This window comes from Cherax quadricarinatus, chromosome 4, assembly GCF_038502225.1.
Source record: "Cherax quadricarinatus isolate ZL_2023a chromosome 4, ASM3850222v1, whole genome shotgun sequence".
Classification (NCBI taxonomy): Eukaryota; Metazoa; Arthropoda; class Malacostraca; order Decapoda; family Parastacidae; genus Cherax; species Cherax quadricarinatus.
Genome location: NC_091295.1, coordinates 49,589,043 through 49,612,334, shown reverse-complemented (window position 1 = coordinate 49,612,334; position 23,292 = coordinate 49,589,043). Strand labels below are relative to the sequence as shown.

Sequence of the window (23,292 nt, the reverse complement as noted above, 5' to 3'; positions counted from 1 at the left end):
ACTCATTTGATAGAATGGAAGATATATTACAGAAGTAGACATGATTTTGATTGTATTCATGATGAAAAGTACCTCGAAATTGAGCTCAAAGTAGCGGAAATGTTTGATTTTTGCCAATATTCAATGAACTGTGTAAGTCAAGTTGGTTAATTTTATTAAGTGTATTCTAACTTAACCATTCTGTAATCTGGCAAACTCAGTAATCCGGCACACTACAGGTCCCAATGATGCCGGATTTGTGATGGAAGACCTGTATATACATTTGGACCATTTACGGGTTAATACTGTTATAAAAAAAATTCTTGTCTAAAGCATAAATTTCTAGGCACATTTATGCATTTTTTTATTAGATAGGTCAAAATGACCTGAGAGCCTACAATTCTTATATGCCCTACCATTGCAAAATTGAACACTGATATGGGTTATATATAAATTCACTTTTAATTAAGTTATTCCATATTATACACTTTTAAAAAATGAACAACAGCTTTTAGTGTAAGGTTCTTTGAACCATGTAAGGAACAGAAACTTGTCTGCATAACCTCTACATAACCTGTATCTAAGACTGATCACTTTATTGTCCAGATAAAGCTTTTGTTTACTTCCTGCATGTGCACACACACACACATACACATGTACACACATGTGCTATACAGACAGCTATTCCTAATCTAAATACAAAGAAAATCCAATGTGCACATTCTTTAATCCTCTGACTGTCACAAGCCCCTTTCTGAAACTGTCATTCTATGTCACAAAATTTTTGGAAAAAAAAAAAAAAATTCTTATGAAATGATAGAGAATCTTTTCCCGATGGTAATGACACCAAAAGTCTGAAATTTGGTCGAAAACTCATGGAATTACGCTCCCGTGAAGTTAGCAGTCTCGGCGACATATACACATCAGCAATTTCGCCAATTTTGAGCCCTGTTTTTGGCCAATTCCTATGTTCCAGTTGACCAAACTCATAGCTATTTCTTTAGAACTCCATTTTTTTCTATCAGTTGAGTACGAGAAACCGCCCATTTACCGATTTGAGCTACCCAATAAAGTGGTCAGAAATTGGCAATTTGGCCAATTTCACGCAAATTAAAAAAGATGCCAATTTCAAAATAGGGCCCAGAATAAACAATGCAGAAATTCTTAGCACTAAAATAACATATCTTCTGTTCATTAGTCACGTCTCTATGCCCCTCTTATATTACTATTGCTTTCTATTTTGATTTTTTATTCATGCAAAAAAATACAAAATTTAGTTATGCAGACTACTGCATTATTATAAAAATGGTATAAATAATATCAGTGCACTAGTGAAAGAATATTAGACTCCCCAGTTGACGTGTGGTGTGATTTGCTTACTCCTGAACATTGGTAAAAATCGAACATTTCTGCTACTTTGAGCTCAATTTCAGTCGTTTTCATCGTGAAACTAATCAAAATCATCTCAATTTCTGTAATATATTTTCCATTCTATCATGTGAGACCATGAAAACGAGAATACAACGATAAATACCATAGGAAAATACACCTAAAATTCGGTGTTTTAATCCAAAAAAAAGTCAGTTTTTTTTCCTCATTATGCACTGCGTGCTGCAGGATATTTTTTATGTGGTGCACACTGACCACACAGACTCATTCTTTCACATGTGGGCCTACCAGCTTTCTCCTGTTTGATTTGAAGCCACTAGAATTTATGCATATTAATACGTCCGAAACACTGGCTTGTAAGACATATATACATGAATAAATAACAAAAAGGCACAATACCGTGACTGGAACGATACACAAATAACCCGCACATAAAAGACAGAAGCTTACGACGACGTTTCGGTCCGACTTTGACCATTGACAAAGTCACACTAACAGAGGAGGAGCAGGACGGCTATATATAGGCAGGAAGAGGTGGAGGTAGTAGTAGTGGTAGTAGTAGTAGTAGTAGTAGTACAAGAATTGTATATAATACCGACAGGATGAAATGACACATGCACAACACCCGGGCATCCCCACCGTAGACGTTTCGCCATCCAGCCAGTCTTTGTTGTGGACGTTTCGCCATCCAGTGGCTGGCTGGATGGCGAAACGTCTACGGTGGGGATGCCCGGGTGTTGTGCATGTGTCATTTCATCCTGTCGGTATTATATACAATTCTTGTACTACTACTACTACTACTACTACTACTACCACTACTACTACCTCCACCTCTTCCTGCCTATATATAGCCGTCCTGCTCCTCCTCTGTTAGTGTGACTTTGTCAATGGTCCAAGTCGGACCGAAACGTCGTCGTAAGCTTCTGTCTTTTATGTGCGGGTTATTTGTGTATATATACATGACCAAAGCAGTCAAAGGGTTAACATATCAGAACTTACCCGAGTGACAATACACTGGTGGTGAGAAACCAGGAACTCCTGAATTAAAGAGCGTTGTCCTAGAAGAATCAGTTTTCGGTTGGCAGCTTCCTTAATTAAACTAGTCATCAAGCCATTGACGCCATTACACTTTCTTCTATTAAATGTGCAAAAAATGAAAAGGAACCTTATACTATGAGAGAGCACTGTCATTATTTAAGAGATTAAGAAATATTTTTTACCTATATAAGAATATGTCTTATTTTAAATATATGCATAAATAAAAAATTTTATGAATGTTATCTGGGTCTTTTTCCTTCAACAAACCAGCCATATCCCACTGAGACAGAGTCATTTTTTTTTTTTTTAACAAACCAGCTATATCCCACCGAGGCAGGGTGACCTAAAAAGAAAAACTTAGGGTTTTCTTTTTAAATTTAGTAATTTATACAGGAGAAGAGATTACTAGCCCCTTGCTCCCAGCATTTTAGTTACCTCTTATGACACAAGGCTTATGAAGGAAGAATTCTGTTCCACTTTCCATGGAGATAAGAGGAAATAAAGAACAAGAACTGTTAAGAAAATAGGAGAAAACCCTATTATCTGGGTATCTAAAGGAATTTATACAATGAAAGGAGTGACAGGTAAATAAATGATGAAATACTGAAATACTATGACCATGCAAGTAACAATGAAGAATGCTCTGATGAAGAAATAAAAAAAAAATCTCACTCAGAACTTCCACTGCCTACCTGGCAGCACAGTATCATTTTGTGCACACACCCTTACATTTTTCTCAATATAAACTGAAATTTCAATGTAATATAAAGGAATAATTTCCTTCCTCCATAAGCTATGAGCGTCATAAGAGGAGACTAAAATGCCAGGAACAAGGGGCTAGAAAAAAAAAACTAACTTTTTTTAGGTCACCCCCCCCAAAAAAAAGGAGGAGGAATAATAATCATAGGGTCTTGATCTGCAACGCCATGTACGTACTACTTACTAACGAACCTGCTGATCCACTCGTCTTTCAGAATGCAAAAACTGTACCTCTCACCATCTGAAGTCAAATCTGGTTGTTTCATAATGAGAATCCCTTTAACCCTTTCAGGGTCCAAGGCCCAAATCTGGAGTCACGCACCAGTGTCCAAGAATTTTAAAAAAAAAAATTTGTTATTTTTTCTTATGAAATCGTAGAGAATCTTTTTGTGAAGATAATAAAACAAAAAGTACAAAATTTGGTGGAAAATTGACGAAATTATGCTCTCGCGAATTTTGATGTGTCAGCGATGTTTACGAATCGGCGATTTTGCCGACTTTGACTCCCATTTTAGGCCAATTACATTATTCCAGTCTACCAAATTCTTAGCTATTTCACTAGTATTACTTCTATTCTATCGATTGAGCACAAGAAATCGCCAAGTCAACTGTTTCAACTGCAAAATAAAGTGATCGGAAATTGTTAATTTGGCCAATTTAACACAAAGTTCAAAATATTCCAATTTCAAAATAGGGTCCAGAATAAACAATGTAGGCACTCCTGGCACTAAACTAACATTTCCTCTGTTCATTAGTTATGTTTTGAGGCTTTACAAATAAATTCCATTTTGATTTTTTATTCACATAATGAATTTTTATTCACACCAAAAAATAGAAGATTTACTGTTATGCAATACTGTAATAATTGTATAAATATCATCACCATATTTGTGAATGTATATTAGACCCACCAGCTGGCGTGTATTAGATGTGTGAGGTCGTTTGTTTACTCTTGAATATCGGCAAAAATTTAACATTTCCGCTACTTTGAGCTCAGTTTCAAGCCATTTCCAGTGCTAAAACCAATGAAAATCATCTCTATTTTTGTAATATGTCTTCCATTCTATCAAATGAGACCAAGAAATCGCAAATACAACTATAAAAAACATACGAAAAAACACTGCAAAGTTGCTGTTTTAACCCTTTGACTGTTTCCGACGTATAAATACGTCTTACGAGCCAATGTTTCTGACGTATTTATACGCATAAATTCTAGCAGCTTCAAATCAAGCAGGAGAAAGCTGGTAGGCCCACATGTGAGAGAATGGGTCTCCATGGTCAGTGTGCACCATATAAAAAAAATCGGGGAGCCAGTGGTGCATTGTGGGAATGCCATTTCAGTTGTCATTTTTCAGCATGTCTAGCGGTAAGAAATATGTGATTCCCCAGCAAATCTGGGACTCTTCTCTTCCCAAGTGATGCTCTAACACAGATGGAAGTGTCAGTGAAGATCAATTTCATGATTTGGAGGAGTTTGAGACCAAAAGCAATGGAGGAGGAGGAGGGGGAGGAGGGGAGGAAGAGGAGGAGGAGGAGGAGGGAAGGAAGAGGAGGAGGAGGAGGAGGAGGAGGAGGAGGAGGAGGAGGAGGAGGAAGAAGATGATGTAATAATATTGTTCCCTTGAAGCAAGAAAAAAAAAAAGTCCACCCCATGACAGTGACAAGATAAGGGGAGATAACATCTGATAAGAGCTGACTTTGATGAGCGTAAAGGAGGGTAATATTACATGACCATCGCCCTCCCTTTGTTTTTGCTGGTACACAAACATTTCTGTCTGTCTATTTGTCTGTCTGTCAAGCTCCCTGTCTGTCCATCTAGCTCTCTGTCTCAGAGAGAGCCACAAGACTGTGTCATCACGTTTACTCACATCTTCAAGCAGAGTATAGCACTTTGTCTGGATTTCTTGGGTTATCCTAGGTAATTTACACTATGTATACTTGTATTTATGTGTACCTGTGAGACAGAGATAGGCAGACAGATAGAAAGAGAGACAGATTGAAAGATATAGAATGAGGGAGAAAGATAATTAGATAGAATGGAGGAGGGGAAGCAGCATCCGACCCCATTGTTTTGACAGGCGGTAGGGGTAGTGACTAATGAGACAATATGTCACTTTGACAGCTGCCGACTTCTGACTCAAAACAATTATAAGCCACACACTCGCACACAAGACAAGGAGGAGGAGAAGGAGGAGGAGGAGAAGGAGAAGGAGAAGGAGAAGGAGAAGGAGAAGGAGAAGGAGAAGGAGGAGGAGGAGGAGGAGGAGGAGGAGGAGGAGAAGGAGAAGGAGGAGGAGAAGAAGGAGAAGGAGGAGGAGAAGAAGGAGAAGGAGGAGGAGAAGAAGGAGGAGGAGGAGGAGAAGAAGAAGAAGGAGGAGGAGAAGGAGGAGGAGAAGGAGGAGGAGGAGAAGGAGGAGAAGGAGAAGGAGGAGGAGGAGGAGGAGGAGGAGAAGGAGAAGGAGAAGGAGAAGGAGGAGGAGGAGAAGGAGGATGAGAAGGAGGAGGAGGAGGAGGAGGATGATTGTTTGTTTGTTTTTGTAAACAAGTTTTGTAAACAATATATTGATAATTATGTTTGTGTGCTTATTGTGTTGTATACAACGAGTGTATATATATACATTGCACCTTACTTTGGTCTCATAGGCCACATAAGTTATGTGAAAAAATAAAATAGTGAAAAAAACAAAAAACCTTCAATTACAAGTAAACTAAAGTTTACCGGGTGAGCGGCAGTCGCCGCTGTTGCCATACGCGGCTCATTTTCTGCAAACTTCACGGCTCTATATCTCGGTAAGTACCGATGGCAAAAAATTTTTTTTTGGACTAAAACACTCAGAAAAATAATCTTAACATTTTCATAAGAAAAAATAATTTTTTTTTTTTTTTAATATTTGGCGACATAGAATGACAGTTTCAGAGAGGGGCCTGAAACAGTCAAAGGGTTAATCGAAAAATCATGATTTCAGTTTTTTTCTCTCATTATACACAGTGTGCTGCAGGATCTGTTTTATGTGGTGCACACATACCACATAGATGTATTCTCTCATATCTAGGCCCAAATGTACCACTCACAGTTTATCAGAGTGAGCTGAGCTCATGGCGTAGATCTACGGTTTGGACACTCACCATAAAGCCGTAGATCTACGGGACGGACCCTGAAAGGGTTAAAGATGTTACCTTGCTCTCACTCCAACACTATCACTATAATTATAAGAGTAGAAAATGTACAATTCTTCTTCCTCTGCTGTTATATTCATCATACACTAATGTAAAATTTTAACCTTATTTGAAAGGCATGCAGGGTCATTTGAATAAAATGTTCCCTTACACAATATACGTATAAAGTGACTGTATCAGATGAGGTTTGAATGCATTACTGTTGTATTTCAACATATTAAATAAGAAAGGAAAGGGAGTATTCAAGATAATATATACTTTAATAGAAATACAGCAGCTGAAAACAAAGTTAAAGCAAGTGTTCACAACTAATGGTTCATAGACTCCTTGAGGGTACATGGAATGTTTTAAGGAAGCCTATGAACAGGGAGCAAAAATTAATTTTTGCCTTGGGTTCCTTCCTCTCACAGTAGGCATCATACATACATCATAGGAGTGAGTAGAGACGACACTTTAAAGACTATTTACTGTTAACCCTTTCAGGGTTTCTGACGTACTAGTATGGCTTATGCACCAGGGTTTTTGACGTACTAGTACGCTTAAATTCTAGCGCCCTCAAATCTAGTGAGAGAGAGCTGGTAGGCCTACATATGAAAGAATGGGTCTATGTGGTCAGTGTGCGCGGTATAAAAAAAATCCTGCAGCACACAGTGCGTAATGAGAAAAAAAAAACTTTGACAGTGTTTTTGGTTTAACCCTTTGACTGTCGAAGGGCCCAAACCTGAAGTGTCTCCTGGTGTCACAAAATATTTGAAAAAAAAAAAAAAAAAAAAAAAAATCTTATGAAAATGTTAAGATTATTTTTCTGATTGTTTTAGTCCCAAAAAAAAAATTTTCCCGTCAGTACTTACCGAGATATAGAGTCCTGAAGTTTGCTGAAATTGATCTGCTAGCGGCAACAGCGGCGACTGCCGCTCACCCGGTAACCTTTGATTTACAGTGGACCCCCGCATAACGATGGCATCACATAGCGATTATTTCGCATACCGCTTACTTTAATTGCAAAAATTTTGCCTCGCATACCGCTTAAAAACCCGCTTACCGATTTTCGTCCGAGACGCTTCCAATGTGCGGCCTGAGCCACGCTCACATGTTCCGCCGGTGGCATTGTTTACCAGCCAGCCTCCGCAATAACATCCAAGCATACAATCGGAATATTTCGTATTATTACAGTGTTTTCGGTGCTGTTTCTGGAAAATAAGTGACCATGGGCCCCAAGAAAGCTTCTAGTGCCAACCCTGTGGTAAAAAGGGTGAGAATTAGTATGGAAATTAAGAAAGATTTTGAAGGGTTTGGGGCTAACCCTGAGAAGCCTATGCCAGTTGTGGAATCCATTGTGCCTACTTCAAAAATTAAGGAAATGTGTGCACAGTGGGTTGAACTGCAAACCTTTATGGATGAAAATCACCCTGACACAGCTGTTGCAAGCCGTGCTGGTGACTATTTCAATGACAATGTTGTGGCCCATTTTAGACAAATCGTAAAGGAACGGGAGGTACAGAGCTCTATGGACAGATTTGTTGTGCGACAGAGGTCCAGTGACTCTCAAGCTGGTCCTAGTGGCATTAAAAGAAGAAGGGAAGTAACCCCGGAAAAGGACTTGCTACCTCAAGTCGTAATGGAAGGGGATTCCCCTTCTAAACAGTAAGAAGATAATGCTCTCCCCTCCTCCCATCCCATCAATCATCACCAGATCTTCAATAAAAGTAAGTGTCATGTAAGTGTGCATGCCTTTTTCAGTTTGTGTGTATTAAAATTAACATTTCATGTGGTAAAAAATTTTTTTTTTCATACTTTTGGGTGTCTTGCACGGATTAATTTTATTTCCATTATTTCTTATGGGGAAAATTCATTCACATAACGATTATTTCGCATAACGATTACCCCTCTTGCACGGATTAAAATCGTTAACCGGGGGTCCACTGTACTTGTATTCGATGGTTTCTTGTTTTCAATATTTTTTTTTTCACATAACTTTTGTGGCCTGTGAGACCAAATTATTGTGCAATGTTCAAATATACACTCGTTAAATGTAACACAATTATAGCAAAAACACTCGTATCATTATAATGTTGCTAAAACTTGTTTACACAAACAAACAATGTAAACAAATGTTTATTACGATTGTTTTATAATATATATACATATGTACAATCACTGGACACTTTTCTAGAAGTGCTGCAGCTTGTGGAATTCTTTGAAACATGGGTATAAGCACAATGGTGTCTTACACTCCTCACACATAAAATGAGTGTCTCTGCGTTTTTGTGGTATGTCCACAGACAAAACACCTCTTCTGAGCATTTTTCTTGGCAGTAGTAGCAGGCAGTGGTATGGGGTAGTGATCACCAGGCCTCAGACGAGAGGACATGTGTTGATAATTTCGTTGGCGCTGGTCTATTGCAGGTGTTGTTTCTTGGCACTTGAATATTATTTGTCTGATGACTGACAAACAAAATTCACCATATTTGGGTTTCTTCTTGGTCTTCAACTTATACATATTATAAGCATTCAGCATGGAAATGTCAAGAAGATGGAAAAACAGTTTTATGTACCACTTATAACTCTTGCGAACACAGTCAACAAACCCAATCTGCATGTCACATTTGTCCACTAAGTGCATATTGAGGTTGTAATCCATCACAGCTGCAGGTTTTACAATGGGTTCATTGGTCTCTATTCTGCTTGCCAGTGTCTACCATTTCGTGTCAGTGAACTGATGTCAGCAGTGTGACATCATGTTTGTCATGCCACCGAAATGCCATGATGTCATTGGCAGCAAACACCTGCACTTCACCTCTACGACTGCCAGCATCGAACCTAGGCATATGTTTACGATTTCTACGCACTGTGCCACACACATCTGTCATGTTCACTCGCAAGAAATCACTGAGTATAGGGCTTGTGTACCAGTTGTCAGTATATAAAATATGCCCCTTACCAAGATATGGCTCCATCATTGTTCTAACCACATCACCAGAGATACCCAGTAACTTCCTGGTATCTTCCATTGCTTTACCGCCAGTGTACACAATTATATCCAAAACCAGACCAGTTTTGCAATCACACAGAACAAAGCGTTTCCTCATGCTTGGTATATACTGCTTGAATGAGAGTCTTCCTTTGAACAAAATCAAAGACTCGTCAATAACAAGCTTCCTGAAGGGATAAAAATACATACAGCAGCATGGATTTGTCAGTTAAAAATAGAGTAGGGGAGATAGTAGATGGGGAGAGGGAGGTATTAGGTAGATGGCGAGAATATTTTGAGGAACTTTTAAATGTTGAGGAAGAAAGGGAGGTGGTAATTTCATGCACTGGTCAGGGAGGTATACCATCTTTCAGGAGTGAAGAAGAGCAGAATGTAAGTGTGGGGGAGGTACATGAGGCATTACGTAGAATGAAAGGGGGTAAAGCAGCTGGAACTGATGGGATCATGGCAGAAATGTTAAAAGCAGGGGGGGATATAGTGTTGGAGTGGTTGTTACTTTTGTTTAATAAATGTATGAAAGAGGGGAAGGTACCTAGGGATTGGCAGAGAGCATGTATAGTCCCTTTATATAAAGGGAAAGGGGACAAAAGAGATTGTAAAAATTATAGAGGAATAAGATTACTAAAAAGAATAAGAAGAAGAAAATTGTCAAAGTGGGAAGTCTGAATGTGCGTGGATGTTGTGCAAATGATAAGAAAGAGATGATTGTGGATGTTATGAATGAGAAGAAGCTGGATGTCCTGGCTTTAAGTGAAACAAAGCTGAAGGGGGTGGGAGAGTTTCAATGGAGAGGAATAAATGGGATTAGGTCAGGGGGTTTCAAATAGAGTTAGAGCTAAAGAAGGAGTAGCAATAATGTTGAAGGATAAGCTATGGCAGGAAAAGAGGGACTACAAATGCATAAATTCAAGGATTATGTGGAGTAAAATAAAGATTGGATGTGAAAAGTGGGATATAGTAAGCGTGTATGCACCTGGAGAAGAGAGAAGTGTAGAGGAGAGAGAGAGATTCTGGGAAATGTTGAGTGAATGCATGGGGAGTTTTGAATCAAGTGTGAGAGTAATGGTGGTTGGGGATTTCAATGCTAAAGTGGGTAAAAATGTTATGGAGGGAGTAGTAGGTAAATTTGGGGTGCCAGGAGTAAATGTAAATGGGGAGCCTTTAATTGAGCTATGTGTAGAAAGAAATTTGGTAATAAGTAATACATATTTTATGAAAAAGAGGATAAATAAATATACAAGGTATGATGTAGCACGTAATGAAAGTAGTTTGTTAGATTATGTATTGGTGGATAAAAGGTTGATGGGTAGGCTCCAGGATGTACATGTTTATAGAGGGGCAACTGATATATCAGATCATTATTTAGTTGTAGCTACAGTTAGAGTAAGAGGTAGATGGGAAAAGAGGAAGGTGGCAACAACAAGTAAGAGGAAGGTGAAAGTGTATAAACTAAGGGAGGAGGAAGTTCGGGGGAGATATAAGCGACAATTGGCAGAAAGGTGGGCTAGTGCAAAGATGAGTAGTGGGGGGGTTGAAGAGGGTTGGAATAGTTTTAAAAATGCAGTATTAGAATGTGGGGCAGAAGTTTGTGGTTATAGGAGGGTGGGGGCAGGAGGAAAGAGGAGTGATTGGTGGAATGATGAAGTAAAGGGTGTGATAAAAGAGAAAAAGTTAGCTTACGAGAGGTTTTTACAAAGCAGAAGTGTTATAAGAAGAGCAGAGTATATGGAGAGTAAAAGAAAGGTGAAGAGAGTGGTGAGAGAGTGCAAAAGGAGAGCAGATGAAAGAGTGGGAGAGGCACTGTCAAGAAATTTTAATGAAAATAAGAAAAAATTTTGGAGTGAGTTAAACAAGTTAAGAAAGCCTAGGGAAAGTATGGATTTGTCCATTAAAAACAGAGTAGGGGAGTTAGTAGATGGGGAGAGGGAGGTATTAGGTAGATGGCGAGAATATTTTGAGGAACTTTTAAATGCTGAGGAAGAAAGGGAGGCGGTAATTTCATGCACTGGCCAGGGAGGTATACCATCTTCTAGGAGCGAAGAAGAGCAGAATGTAAGTGTGGTGGAGGTACGTGAGGCATTACGTAGAATGAAAGGGGGTAAAGCAGCTGGAACTGATGGGATCATGACAGATATGTTAAAAGCAGGGGGGATATAGTGTTGGAGTGGTTGGTACTTTTGTTTAATAAATGTATGAAAGAGGGGAAGGTACCTAGGGATTGGCAGAGAGCATGTATAGTCCCTTTATATAAAGGGAAAGGGGACAAAAGAGATTGTAAAAATTATAGAGGAATAAGTTTACTGAGTATACCAGGAAAAGTATACGGTAGGGTTATAATTGAAAGAATTAGAGGTAAGACAGAATGTAGAATTGTGGATGAGCAAGGAGGCTTCAGAGTGGGTAGGGGATGTGTAGATCAAGTGTTTACATTGAAGCATATATGTGAACAGTATTTAGATAAAGGTAGGGAAGTTTTTATTGCATTTATGGATTTAGAAAAGGCATATGATAGAGTGGATAGAGGAGCAATGTGGCAGATGTTGCAAGTTTATGGAATAGGTGGTAAGTTACTAAATGCTGTAAAGAGCTTTTATGAGGATAGTGAGGCTCAGGTTAGGGTGTGTAGAAGAGAGGGAGAATACTTCCCGGTAAAAGTAGGTCTTAGACAGGGATGTGTAATGTCACCATGGTTGTTTAATATATTTATAGATGGGGTTGTAAAAGAAGTAAATGCTAGGGTGTTCGGGAGAGGGGTGGGATTAAATTATGGGGAATCAAATTCAAAATGGGAATTGACACAGTTACTTTTTGCTGATGATACTGTGCTTATGGGAGATTCTAAAGAAAAATTGCAAAGGTTAGTGGATGAGTTTGAGAATGTGTGTAAAGGTAGAAAGTTGAAAGTGAACATAGAAAAGAGTAAGGTGATGAGGGTATCAAATGATTTAGATAAAGAAAAATTGGATATCAAATTGGGGAGGAGGAGTATGGAAGAAGTGAATGTTTTCAGATACTTGGGAGTTGACGTGTCGGCGGATGGATTTATGAAGGATGAGGTTAATCATAGAATTGATGAGGGAAAAAAGGTGAGTGGTGCGTTGAGGTATATGTGGAGTCAAAAAACGTTATCTATGGAGGCAAAGAAGGGAATGTATGAAAGTATAGTAGTACCAACACTCTTATATGGATGTGAAGCTTGGGTGGTAAATGCAGCAGCGAGGAGACGGTTGGAGGCAGTGGAGATGTCCTGTCTAAGGGCAATGTGTGGTGTAAATATTATGCAGAAAATTCGGAGTGTGGAAATTAGGAGAAGGTGTGGAGTTAATAAAAGAATTAGTCAGAGGGCAGAAGAGGGGTTGTTGAGGTGGTTTGGTCATTTAGAGAGAATGGATCAAAGTAGAATGACATGGAAAGCATATAAATCTATAGGGTAAGGAAAGAGGGGTAGGGGTCGTCCTCGAAAGGGTTGGAAAGAGGGGGTAAAGGAGGTTTTGTGGGCGAGGGGCTTGGACTTCCAGCAAGCGTGCATGAGCGTGTTAGATAGGAGTGAATGGAGATGAATGATACTTGGGACCTGACGATCTGTTGGAGTGTGAGCAGGGTAATATTTAGTGAAGGGATTCAGGGAAACCGGTTATTTTCATATAGTCGGACTTGAGTCCTGGAAATGGGAAGTACAATGCCTGCACTTTAATAACCCCTTAAGGGTCCAAGGTCCAAATCTGAAGTGGTGCCCCAGTGTCCAAGAATTTAAAAAAAAAAATTTGTTATTTTTTCTTATGAAATGGTAGAGAATCTTTTTGTGAAGGTAATAAAACAAAAAGTACGAAATTTGATGGAAAATTGACGAAATTATGCTCTCGCGAATTTTGATGTGTCAGCGATATTTACGAATCGGCGATTTTGCCGACTTTGACTCCCATTTTAGGCCAATTACATTATTCCAGTCAACCAAATTCTTAGCTATTTCACTAGTATTACTTCTATTCTATCGATTGAGCACAAGAAATCGCCAAGTCAACTGTTTCAACTACAAATTAAAGTGATCGGAAATTGTTAATTTGGCCAATTTAACACAAAGTTCAAAATATTCCAATTTCAAAATAGGGTTCAGAATAAACAATGTAGGTATTCCTGGAACTAAACTAACATTTCCTCTGTTCATTAGTTACGTTTTGAGGCTTTACAAATAAATTCCATTTTGATTTTTTATTCACATAATGAATTTTTATTCACACCAAAAAATAGAAGATTTACTGTTATGCAATACTGTAATAATTGTATAAATATCATCACCATATTTGTGAATGCATATTAGACCAACCAGCTGGCGTGTATTAAACGTGTGAGGTCGTTTGTTTACTCTTGAATATCGGCAAAAATTTAACATTTCTGCTACTTTGAGCTCAGTTTCAAGCCATTTCCAGTGCTAAAACCAATCAAAATCATCTCTATTTCTGTAATATGTCTTCCATTCTATCAAATGAGACCAAGAAATCACAAATAGAACTATAAAAAACATACGAAAAAACACTGCAAAGTCGCTGTTTTAATCGAAAAATCATGATTTCAGTTTTTTTCTCTCATTATACACAGCGTGCTGCAGGATCTGTTTTATGTGGTGCACACATACCACATAGATGTATTCTCTCATATCTAGGCCCAAATGTACCACTCACAGTTTATCAGAGTGAGCTGAGCTCATGACATAGATCTACGGTTTGGACCCTGAACGTAAAGCCGTAGATCTACGGGATGGACCCTCAAAGGGTTAAGGGAGGGATTTGGGATATTGGCAGTTTGGAGGGATATGTTGTGTATCTTTATACGTATATGCTTCTAAGCTGTTGTATTCTGAGCACCTCTGCAAAAACAGTGATTATGTGTGAGTGTGGTGAAAGTGTTGAATGATGATGAAGAAAGTATTTTCGTTTTGGGGATTTTCTTTCTTTTTTGGGTCACCCTGCCTCGGTGGGAGACAGCCAACTTGTTGAAAAAAAAAAAAAATCAGCACTTTTGTTTCAGGTACATAAACACACGTCTGATCTTATATAACCTGTCGCTTCTGTCAGGCTTGGTTTTGTCTGAAAAGTGTAACATACGTAACAGTAACACAAATCTGTTCACTGGTATAATGTCACTGAAAGCAGGGGTTGAAATCAGGCGGTCTGTTGCCCAGTATGTGTTGACACTATGCTTATACACATGTGGCATAAGCATTATTGTGGCAAAGAACAGATACATCTCTGCCACAGTTGTGTCTTTCCACTGGTGTAGGCGTGATCTTGGTGACAGAATAGTGTTTGCCATGGTGTACTCACAGTATGTATTGCTTTCCCTGACAATAATGTCCATCAGGGGTTCATCGAAGAACAACTGAAAGCATTCCAGTTCAGTGGGATTGTTCCCAAGTGTACATGATGGCCGTATTCCACTTTGTCCTCCATCAAAGTCATGGGGATTGGGAACAAACTCGTCATCTTGCTGCCAATCCCAGATACGGTCAGCTGGTGCATTCTGGATATTGTAATGTGGTTGTGGTTGTGCAGGTTGTGGTTGTGGTTGTGGGAGTGTGGGGTCGGGTGAGGCTGGTTGTAGTTGTGCAGAGTCAGCAGCACGGGTAGTAGCGTGGCCCGCTGCTGGTGTCACATGACTCATGCCACCATCACTATCACCAACACCGCCTGCTGCCTCACTCACATCATTTATACCCATCATAACAATATCGTCATCTTCACTATCAGGACGTGGTGTAGGGCCACGGGATGTGCTCCTTCCTCTTGGAAGAGCATATGGCACACTACCAAACCACATGCGACAGCGTATATACTGCCGCTTCACTGGGGAATATTCACCCTCACTGTCACAACTAGAACTGTTTTCAATATCCTTGAAATCACTATCACTATCACTTGCACTGCTCACATCTGAGTCTTGTACACGGGCAAATAGTTTCCTCTTTTGTCCTGGTACAGGTGAACATGAACGAGCCGGCCCAGCACCAGAGGTGGAAGGTTGTGGGTCATCTGGGTTTTCATCACTAATTATGACTCAAGAAATCGTAATGACACGATTGCAAATAAACCATACCCCCGGCCGGGATTGAACCCGCGGTCATAGAGTCTCAAAACTCCAGCCCGTCGCGTTAGCCACTAGACCAGCTAGCCACAATAAGATTCATCCAACTAGGTATATTTCTACACCATAGGAAAGTTAGCACAGGCACCTCTGTGACCACAAATGCAAGTTTTTACAGACAAATCTCCAGCTAGCGTGGCCGTGACGAACTCTAGCTCAAGTCCCTTCACTGCCGTCAACATGACTCAAGAAATCGTAATGACACGATTGCAAATAAACCATACCCCCGGCCGGGATTGAACCCGCGGTCATAGAGTCTCAAAACTCCAGCCCGTCGCGTTAGCCACTAGACCAGCTAGCCACAATAAGATTCATCCAACTAGGTATATTTCTACACCATAGGAAAGTTAGCACAGGCACCTCTGTGACCACAAATGCAAGTTTTTACAGACAAATCTCCAGCTAGCGTGGCCGTGACGAACTCTAGCTCAAGTCCCTTCACTGCCGTCAACATGACTCAAGAAATCGTAATGACACGATTGCAAATAAACCATACCCCCGGCCGGGATTGAACCCGCGGTCATAGAGTCTCAAAACTCCAGCCCTTCGCGTTAGCCACTAGACCAGCTAGCCACAATAAGATTCATCCAACTATGACCGCGGGTTCAATCCCGGCCGGGGGTATGGTTTTTTTGGATCACTAATTATGTTATCCTGGGTAATTTTCTCGGTCACACCCGCTTCAAAACCAGGGAATTCACTTTCACTATCATCACTGTTTGAGCTATCACTTGGGAACAAAAGACCTCCAATCCGCCGAGGAGTGAGGAACTTCTTACTGTGAGGCATGGTGAAAATGGACTACCAAGATGGTGTTCCCACAATGCACCTCTGAGTCCCAGATTTTTTTCACAGGGTGCACACCGACCACTGAGACCCATTCTCTCTCGTGTAGGCCTACCAGCCCTCTCCCGCTTGATTTGAAGCCGCTAGAATTTATGCGTATAGATACGTCAAACACGGTATCTCCCATGACGTATATATATGACCGCGACAGTCAAAGGGTTAAAACAGAGACTTTGCACTGTATTTTCGTATGGTATTTATGATGGTATTCTAGTTTTCCTGGTCTCATTTTATAGAATGAAAGACATATTACAGAAATTGAGATGATTTTGATTGGTTTTACAATGAAAAGTACCTTGAAATTGAGCTCAAAGTAGCAGAAATCTTTGAGTTTTGCCAAAGTTCAAAAGTAAACAAATCATGCTACGCGTCCAAGACACGTCAACTGGCGAGTCTAATATTCTTTCACATGTGCGCTGATATTATTTATACCATTTCTACACTAATGCAGTAGTCTGCATAACAGTAAATCTACTATTTTTTGTGGGAATAAAAATTCAAAGTGGAAAGCAAAAGAATGTAAGAGGGGTGTGGGGACGTGACTAATGAACAGAGGAAATGTTATTTTAGTGCCAGGAATGTCTTATAGTTGAAATCGGTAAATTAGTGGTTTCTTGTACTCATTCGATAGAAAAAATGGAGTTCTAGCGAAATAGTTATGATTTTTGTCGACTAGTACACTGGAATTGGCCGAAAATAAGGCTCAATGTGGGCAAAATCGCCAATGTGTAAACATCGTTGAGACCGCTAACTTTGCAAGAGCATAATTCCGTAAGTTTTCCATTAAATTTCATACTTTTGGTGTCATTATGATCGGGAAAAGATTCTCTATCTTTTCATAAGATTTTTTTTTTTTAAATTTGTCGACCCTGAGAACAAGTCTGGGAGAGGGCCTGTCAACCCTGAAAGGGTTAAGAGTGACATCTAAACTATCATATCTGTGCACCTCTGCAAAGACAGTGATAGTGTGAATGATGGTGAAAGCATTTTTGTTTTTTTGGAGGGGGGGGGGACCCTGCCTCAGTGGGAGATGGCCAGCATGTTAAAAACAATTATAAAATAAAATATACCCTCAACTGAAACTGCCACTGTGCCAAAGTGGCATGAAGAATACTTTTAAACTCTGCAGTCAAATTGTTGCCTTTTTGTTATCCTGACATTTTTATTCAAAAAGGCACAAACCCGCATATCAGTATAGCCTGGAGGCATTTTGTGTGTGCTTGTGTTTGGTGCAGTTTTCTATGGAGGTCTATAGTTGTTTGTATAGATGAAGATAACAGGAAACCATTGGAAGAGAAAACAGGTACTGAGTGGCACTTGAGATTCTGATACGGTGTTTTAGGAGTAAAACTGATGAGCTGTGATTTCACTAAGAATTCATCAGAAAATGTTTCACAGCACACCAATGGTGTAGTAAATAATAAAATTAATAATAAATAAATAATAATAAGAATAAAATTACAGTGGACCCCCCAGTTTACGATATTATTTCATTCCAGAAGTATGTTCAGGTGCCATTACTGAACGAATTTGGTCCCATAAGGAATATTGTGAATTAGATTAGTCCATTTCAGACCCCCAAACATACACGTACAAACGCACTTACATAATTGGTCGCATTGGGAGGTGATCGTAAAGCAGGGGTCCACTGTATCTGTATGCCTCAAGTAAGACAGTGATGTACTGAGCAATGATGAAAATGTTTCACCTTTCTCGGGTCACCCTGCCTCAGTAGGAAATGGCTGATGTATTAAAGAAATAACAATAAAAATAATACCAGACTCAGATCCCCATAAAACATTCAAAAACTAACCTTTTAATAAGAGTTTCATCCATAAATTCTGGGCAAAGGGTGCTGATCAAATAATTTTCAAGTTCTAAAAGCCAAAACATGCCCAGCAACCCAGGATTGCACATGTGCAATGCATCCACAACAGATCTTGGACTTCTACTGTTGTCTATGTGGACAAGAGTGCTCCTGCTGAAAATTTACTTTGCTTCATTAGTTAAAAAAAAAAAATTCCAATGTTTTCTTTTTATTAAAAATTCTAAACTTCAAAAAGAAGAGTTTTAAATTTTCTTACTCTCTCAAATGTCATTACAGTATGAACCTATTTTTTTTTCAACACACTGGCTGTCTTCCACCAAAGCAGGGTGGCCCAAGAAAAGAAACACTTTCACCATCATTCATACAAACACTGTCTTATCAGAGGCATACAGATATGACAGTTCAGATGTCACTCCAAACAGCAAATCTCCCAAACCCCTTCTTTAAAGTGCAAGCACTTTGCTTCCCACCTCCAGGACTCAAGTCCAGCTAACCAGTTTCCTTGAATCCCTTCACAAAATATTACCCTGCTCACACTCCAACAGCTTGTCAAGTTCTATAGACCATTTGTCTCCATTCACTCCTATCTAACAAGCTCACACATGCCTGCTGTATGTCCAAGCCCCTTGCACACAAAACCTCTTTTACCCCCTACCTTCATCCTTTCTTAGGACAGCCCCTATCCCTCCTTTCCTCCACTACAGATTTATGCATCCTCCAAGTCATCCTATTTTGTTCCATTCTCTCTAAATGACCAAACAACCAAACAATTCAAAGTTACTGAAGGAAACTTAATAGAGAAAAAACTAATGGTTTCTGCTATACAGAAAACAATCCAGGCAGGCCCCACTTCACAGCGCTTCACTTTACGGCATTTCGCTAATATAAAGGTTTTACATTATACCCATTCTTCATTTATGCAGACTTCCTACAACAAATATATTCACCTCTCATTATAAGCTAAGGATGAAAATATTTTAAGGTAAGTAATGTGTGTACTGTATATGCAATTTTTAGGCCTAGTTATATTGCTCGCTTAGTATTTGATAGTGTAAACATATTATCAGGCTTTTATATGCATTTGAAAATTTAAAAAGCTATTATTCACTTTATAGTAATTTTTGCTTTATGCAGTAGCCAAAAATCTAATCTGCTGTATAAGCAGGGCCCTACTATAAGAGTAGTAGTAGCAGCAACAGTAAGAGTAGGAGTGAATGGAGACGAATGGTATTTGGGACCTGACGAGCTGTTGGAGTGTGAGCAGGGTAATATTTAGTGAAGGGATTCAGGGAAACCGGTTATTTTTATATAGCCGGACTTGAGTCCTGGAAATGGGAGGTACAATGCCTGCACTCTAAAGGAGGGGTTCAGGATATTGGCAGTTTGGAGGGATATGTTGCATATCTTTATACATATATGCTTCTAAACTGTTGTATTTTGGGCACCTCTGCAAAAACAGTGATTATGTGTGAGTGAGGTGAAAGTGTTGAATGATGATGAAAGTATTTTCTTTTTGAGGATTTTTTCTTTCTTTTTGGGTCACCCTGCCTCGGTGGGAGACGGCCAACTTGTTAAAAAAAAAAAAAAAAAAAAAAAAAAAAAAAAAAAAAAAAAAAAAAAAAAAAAATGATAATAATAATAATAATAATAATAGAGTTTGCAGTGACATCTAAACTGTTCTATCTGGGCACCTTTGGAAAGACAGTGATTATGAGTGAATGATGGTGAGTGTATCTTTCCTGTTTGGGTTACCTTGCCTCAGTGGGAGACGGCAGACATGTTGAAAAAAGTAATAATAATAATAGTAACAGTAATAGTACTAATAATTAAAACAATAATAATAATAATAATAATAATAATAATAATAATAATAACCATCTCAACATTATTATTATAATTATTACTGCTGAGATGGTTTGGTCATTCAGAGAGAATGAAATAAAGTAGAATGACTTGGAGAGCATATAAATCTGTAGGGGAAGGAAGGCAGGATAGGGGTCAGCCCCGAAAAGGTTGGAGGGAAAGGAAGAGATGGACTTCCAGCAAGCGTGCGTGTGTTAGGAGTGAATGGAGATGAATGGTTTTTTGAGACCTGATGAACTGTTAGTGTGAGCAGGGTAATATTTTGTGAAGAGATTCAAGGAAACCGGTTAGCCGGACTTGAGTCCTGGAAATAGGAAGTACAACACCTGCACTCTAGAGGAGGAGTTCGTGATATTGGCAGTTTGAAGGTACATCTGAACTGTCGTATCTGGGTGCCTCTGCAAAGACAGTGATTATGTACGAGTGATGGTGAAAGTGTTGAATGATGATGAAAGTTTTTTCTTTCTTTTTGGGTTTTTCTTTCTTTCTTACTGAGTTATCCTACCTTGGTGGGAAACAGCTGACGTGTTAAAAAAAAAAATAATAATAAGGTACCTAGGGATTGGCAGAGGTTATGCATAGTACCGCTGTATAAAGGAAAAGAGGACAAAAGAGAGAGTAAGAATTATAGGGAAATACCATATTTCACGGCTTATTAGATGCATGTTTTTTCCCCATAAAATGTCTAGAATAACCACCCTGTGTCCTATAAACTGAAGGTCAGTGACAGGAGCTATAAGTCTGGGGTGTGGGATGGGCTGTAGCTCTTCAAGTTATGTGCAATGCTGAGCTATTGAAACTAAAACAAGTCTTTTAAGTCTATGGTAAGTCTGTTGTGTAAACCAGGTAAAGTGTAAAGGGTAAGGCAGAAAGCAAGATCACAGATGAGCAAGGCTTTAGGGAAGGTATGGTATATATAGACCAAGTGTTTACATGGAAGCATATAACCGAACAATATTTATATAAGGGTAAGGAAGTTTTTGTTGCAATTATAGATTTAAAAAAGGCATATGATAAGGTGGATAGGAGAGCAATGTGGCAGATGTTGCAAGTATTTGGAATAGATGGTAGGTTACCAAAAGAGGTTAAGAGTTTTTATGAGGATAGTGAGGCTCAGGTTAGGGTATGTAGGAGGGCGGGAGATTATTTTCCAGAGAAAGTAGGCCTTAGACAGGGATGTGTGATGTTACCATGGTTGTTCAATATATTTATAGAAGGGATTGTAAGAGATGCAAATGTTCAGGTGTTGACAAGAGGTTGGGATTAAAAAGAGAGAGTATCTAACACAAAGTGGGAGTTATCACAGATGCTTTTTACTGATGACACTGTGCTCTTGGGAATGTTTGAAGAGAAGTTGCAGAGATTGGTGGACGAGTTTGGAAGGGTATATAAAAGAAGGAAATTAAAGTGAACATAGGAAAGAGCAAGGCAATGAGGATAACAAAAGCATTAGGAAGTGAAAGATTTGATATCAGACTGGAGGGAGGGAGTATGGAGGAAGTGAATGCATTCAAGTATTTTGGAGTGGATGTGTCAGCAGATGGGTCCTTGAAAATTGATGAGGGGGGAAAAGGTCAGTAGAGCACTGAGGAGTCTGTGGAGACAAAGAACATTATCCATGGAAGCAAAGATGGGAATGTATGAGAGTACAGTGGTACCAACACTCTTTTATGGGTGTGATGCATAGGTGGTGAATGTTGTAACAAGAAGGCTGAAGGCCATGGAGATGTCATGTCTGAAGCCAATGTGTGGTGTGAATATAATGCAGAGAATCCGTAAGTTGGAGACTAGGAGGAGGTGGCGGGTTTCTAAAAGTATTATCCAGAGTACAGAGGAGGGGTTGTTGAGGTGATTTGGACATTTAGAGAGGATGGAACAGAATAGAATGACTTGGAGGACATATAAATCTGTAGCAGAAGGAAAGTAGGGTTGAAGTCGTCCTAGGAAAGGTTGGAGGGAGGGGGCTGAGAAGGTTTAGTGTGCAAGGGGCTTGGACTACCAGAAAGTGTGCGTGAGCATGTTAGACAGGAGTGAATGGAGACGAATGGCTTTTATGATTTGACGTGCTGTTGGAGTGTGAGCAAAGTAACATTTACGAAGGAGGTGGGAAGTTAAGTGCATGCACTCTGAAGGAGAGGTGTTGATATGTTGCAGCTTTTTAACTATAGTGTAGGCATGCCTCTGGCAAGACACTGATGGAGTGAGTGATGATGAAAGTGCTTCTTCTTTTTTGAGTCCCCCTTCCTTGGTGGGAAACTGCCAATGTGTTAATAAAGAAATAAAAAATTTGAGAGGAAAGAAATGCAAATTAGCCTCTAGATCAGAAAGCATTGGCATATTGGAAATATATTTTATTTATCTTTGCACCCATAATAAGCAAACTTACCAGACTATGGTTAAAGAAAAATTATGAGCAGAAACAAATCAATTAAAAATAACAGGTGTCACAAACAGAGAGAGATTAATTATTAAAAACTTTATAGTTAAACAATTTATGGTTTAGCACTTACAGTAGGATCTCCATATCCACGGGACAGGTTTCTGCAGTTTCAGTTATCCACAGTTGATCCTGACCCAAAAATAACTCTTAATATTCCTTAATAATGGCCACAAAGTGCAAAAGCAGTGATGGTGGAAGTTCTTTAAAGGCTAAGAGAAACAATGAAGTATTTCCCATCAATTAAAAAGTGCTAATTCTGGACTTATTGTGCATAATTTATCAATCAAACTTTATCATAGGCATGTGTGTGTAAACAAAAAACAACTTGTATATAGGGTTTTCTATTATCCACAGTCTCGGGTATCTGCGGTAGGCCTTGGAATGTATCCCCCACAGATATGGGGATCCTAGTGCATATTCTAACAAATACAAATAAAGGAAGGGGTAGCAGTAATGTTGAAGGATCAGTTATGGAAGGAGAAAAGAGAATATGAATGTGAAAATTCAAGAATTATGTGGATTAAAGTAAAGGTTGGATGCGAAAAGTGAGTCATAATAAGCGTGTATGCACCTGGAGAAGAGAGGAATGTAGAGGAGAGAGAGAGATTTTGGGAGATGTTAAGTGAATGTATAGGAGCCTTTGAACCAAGTGAGAGAGTAATTGTGGTAGGGGACCTGAATGCTAAAGTAGGAGAAACTTTTAGAGAGGGTGTGGTAGGTAAGTTTGGGGTGCCAGGTGTAAATGATAATGGGAGCCCTTTGATTGAACTTTGTATAGAAAGGGGTTTAGTTATAGGTAATACATATTTTAAGAAAAAGAGGATAAATAAGTATACAAGATAT

The 23,292-nt window shown here is 39.2% G+C and overlaps 1 protein-coding gene across 1 annotated transcript in view; it reads right to left on the bottom strand.

The window, feature by feature from the left end:
• Nucleotides 1–23,292, bottom strand: part of LOC128684355 (uncharacterized) — a 78,018-nt gene that overhangs the window by 28,459 nt on the left and 26,267 nt on the right. Inside the window, exons 6-7 of the mRNA XM_070096543.1 lie at nucleotides 18,132–18,299; nucleotides 2,368–2,503 (exon numbers count right to left, since the gene is read on the bottom strand). Coding sequence (XP_069952644.1) covers nucleotides 2,368–2,503; nucleotides 18,132–18,299 — 304 coding nt within the window. The remainder of the gene's footprint in view (nucleotides 1–2,367; nucleotides 2,504–18,131; nucleotides 18,300–23,292) is intronic.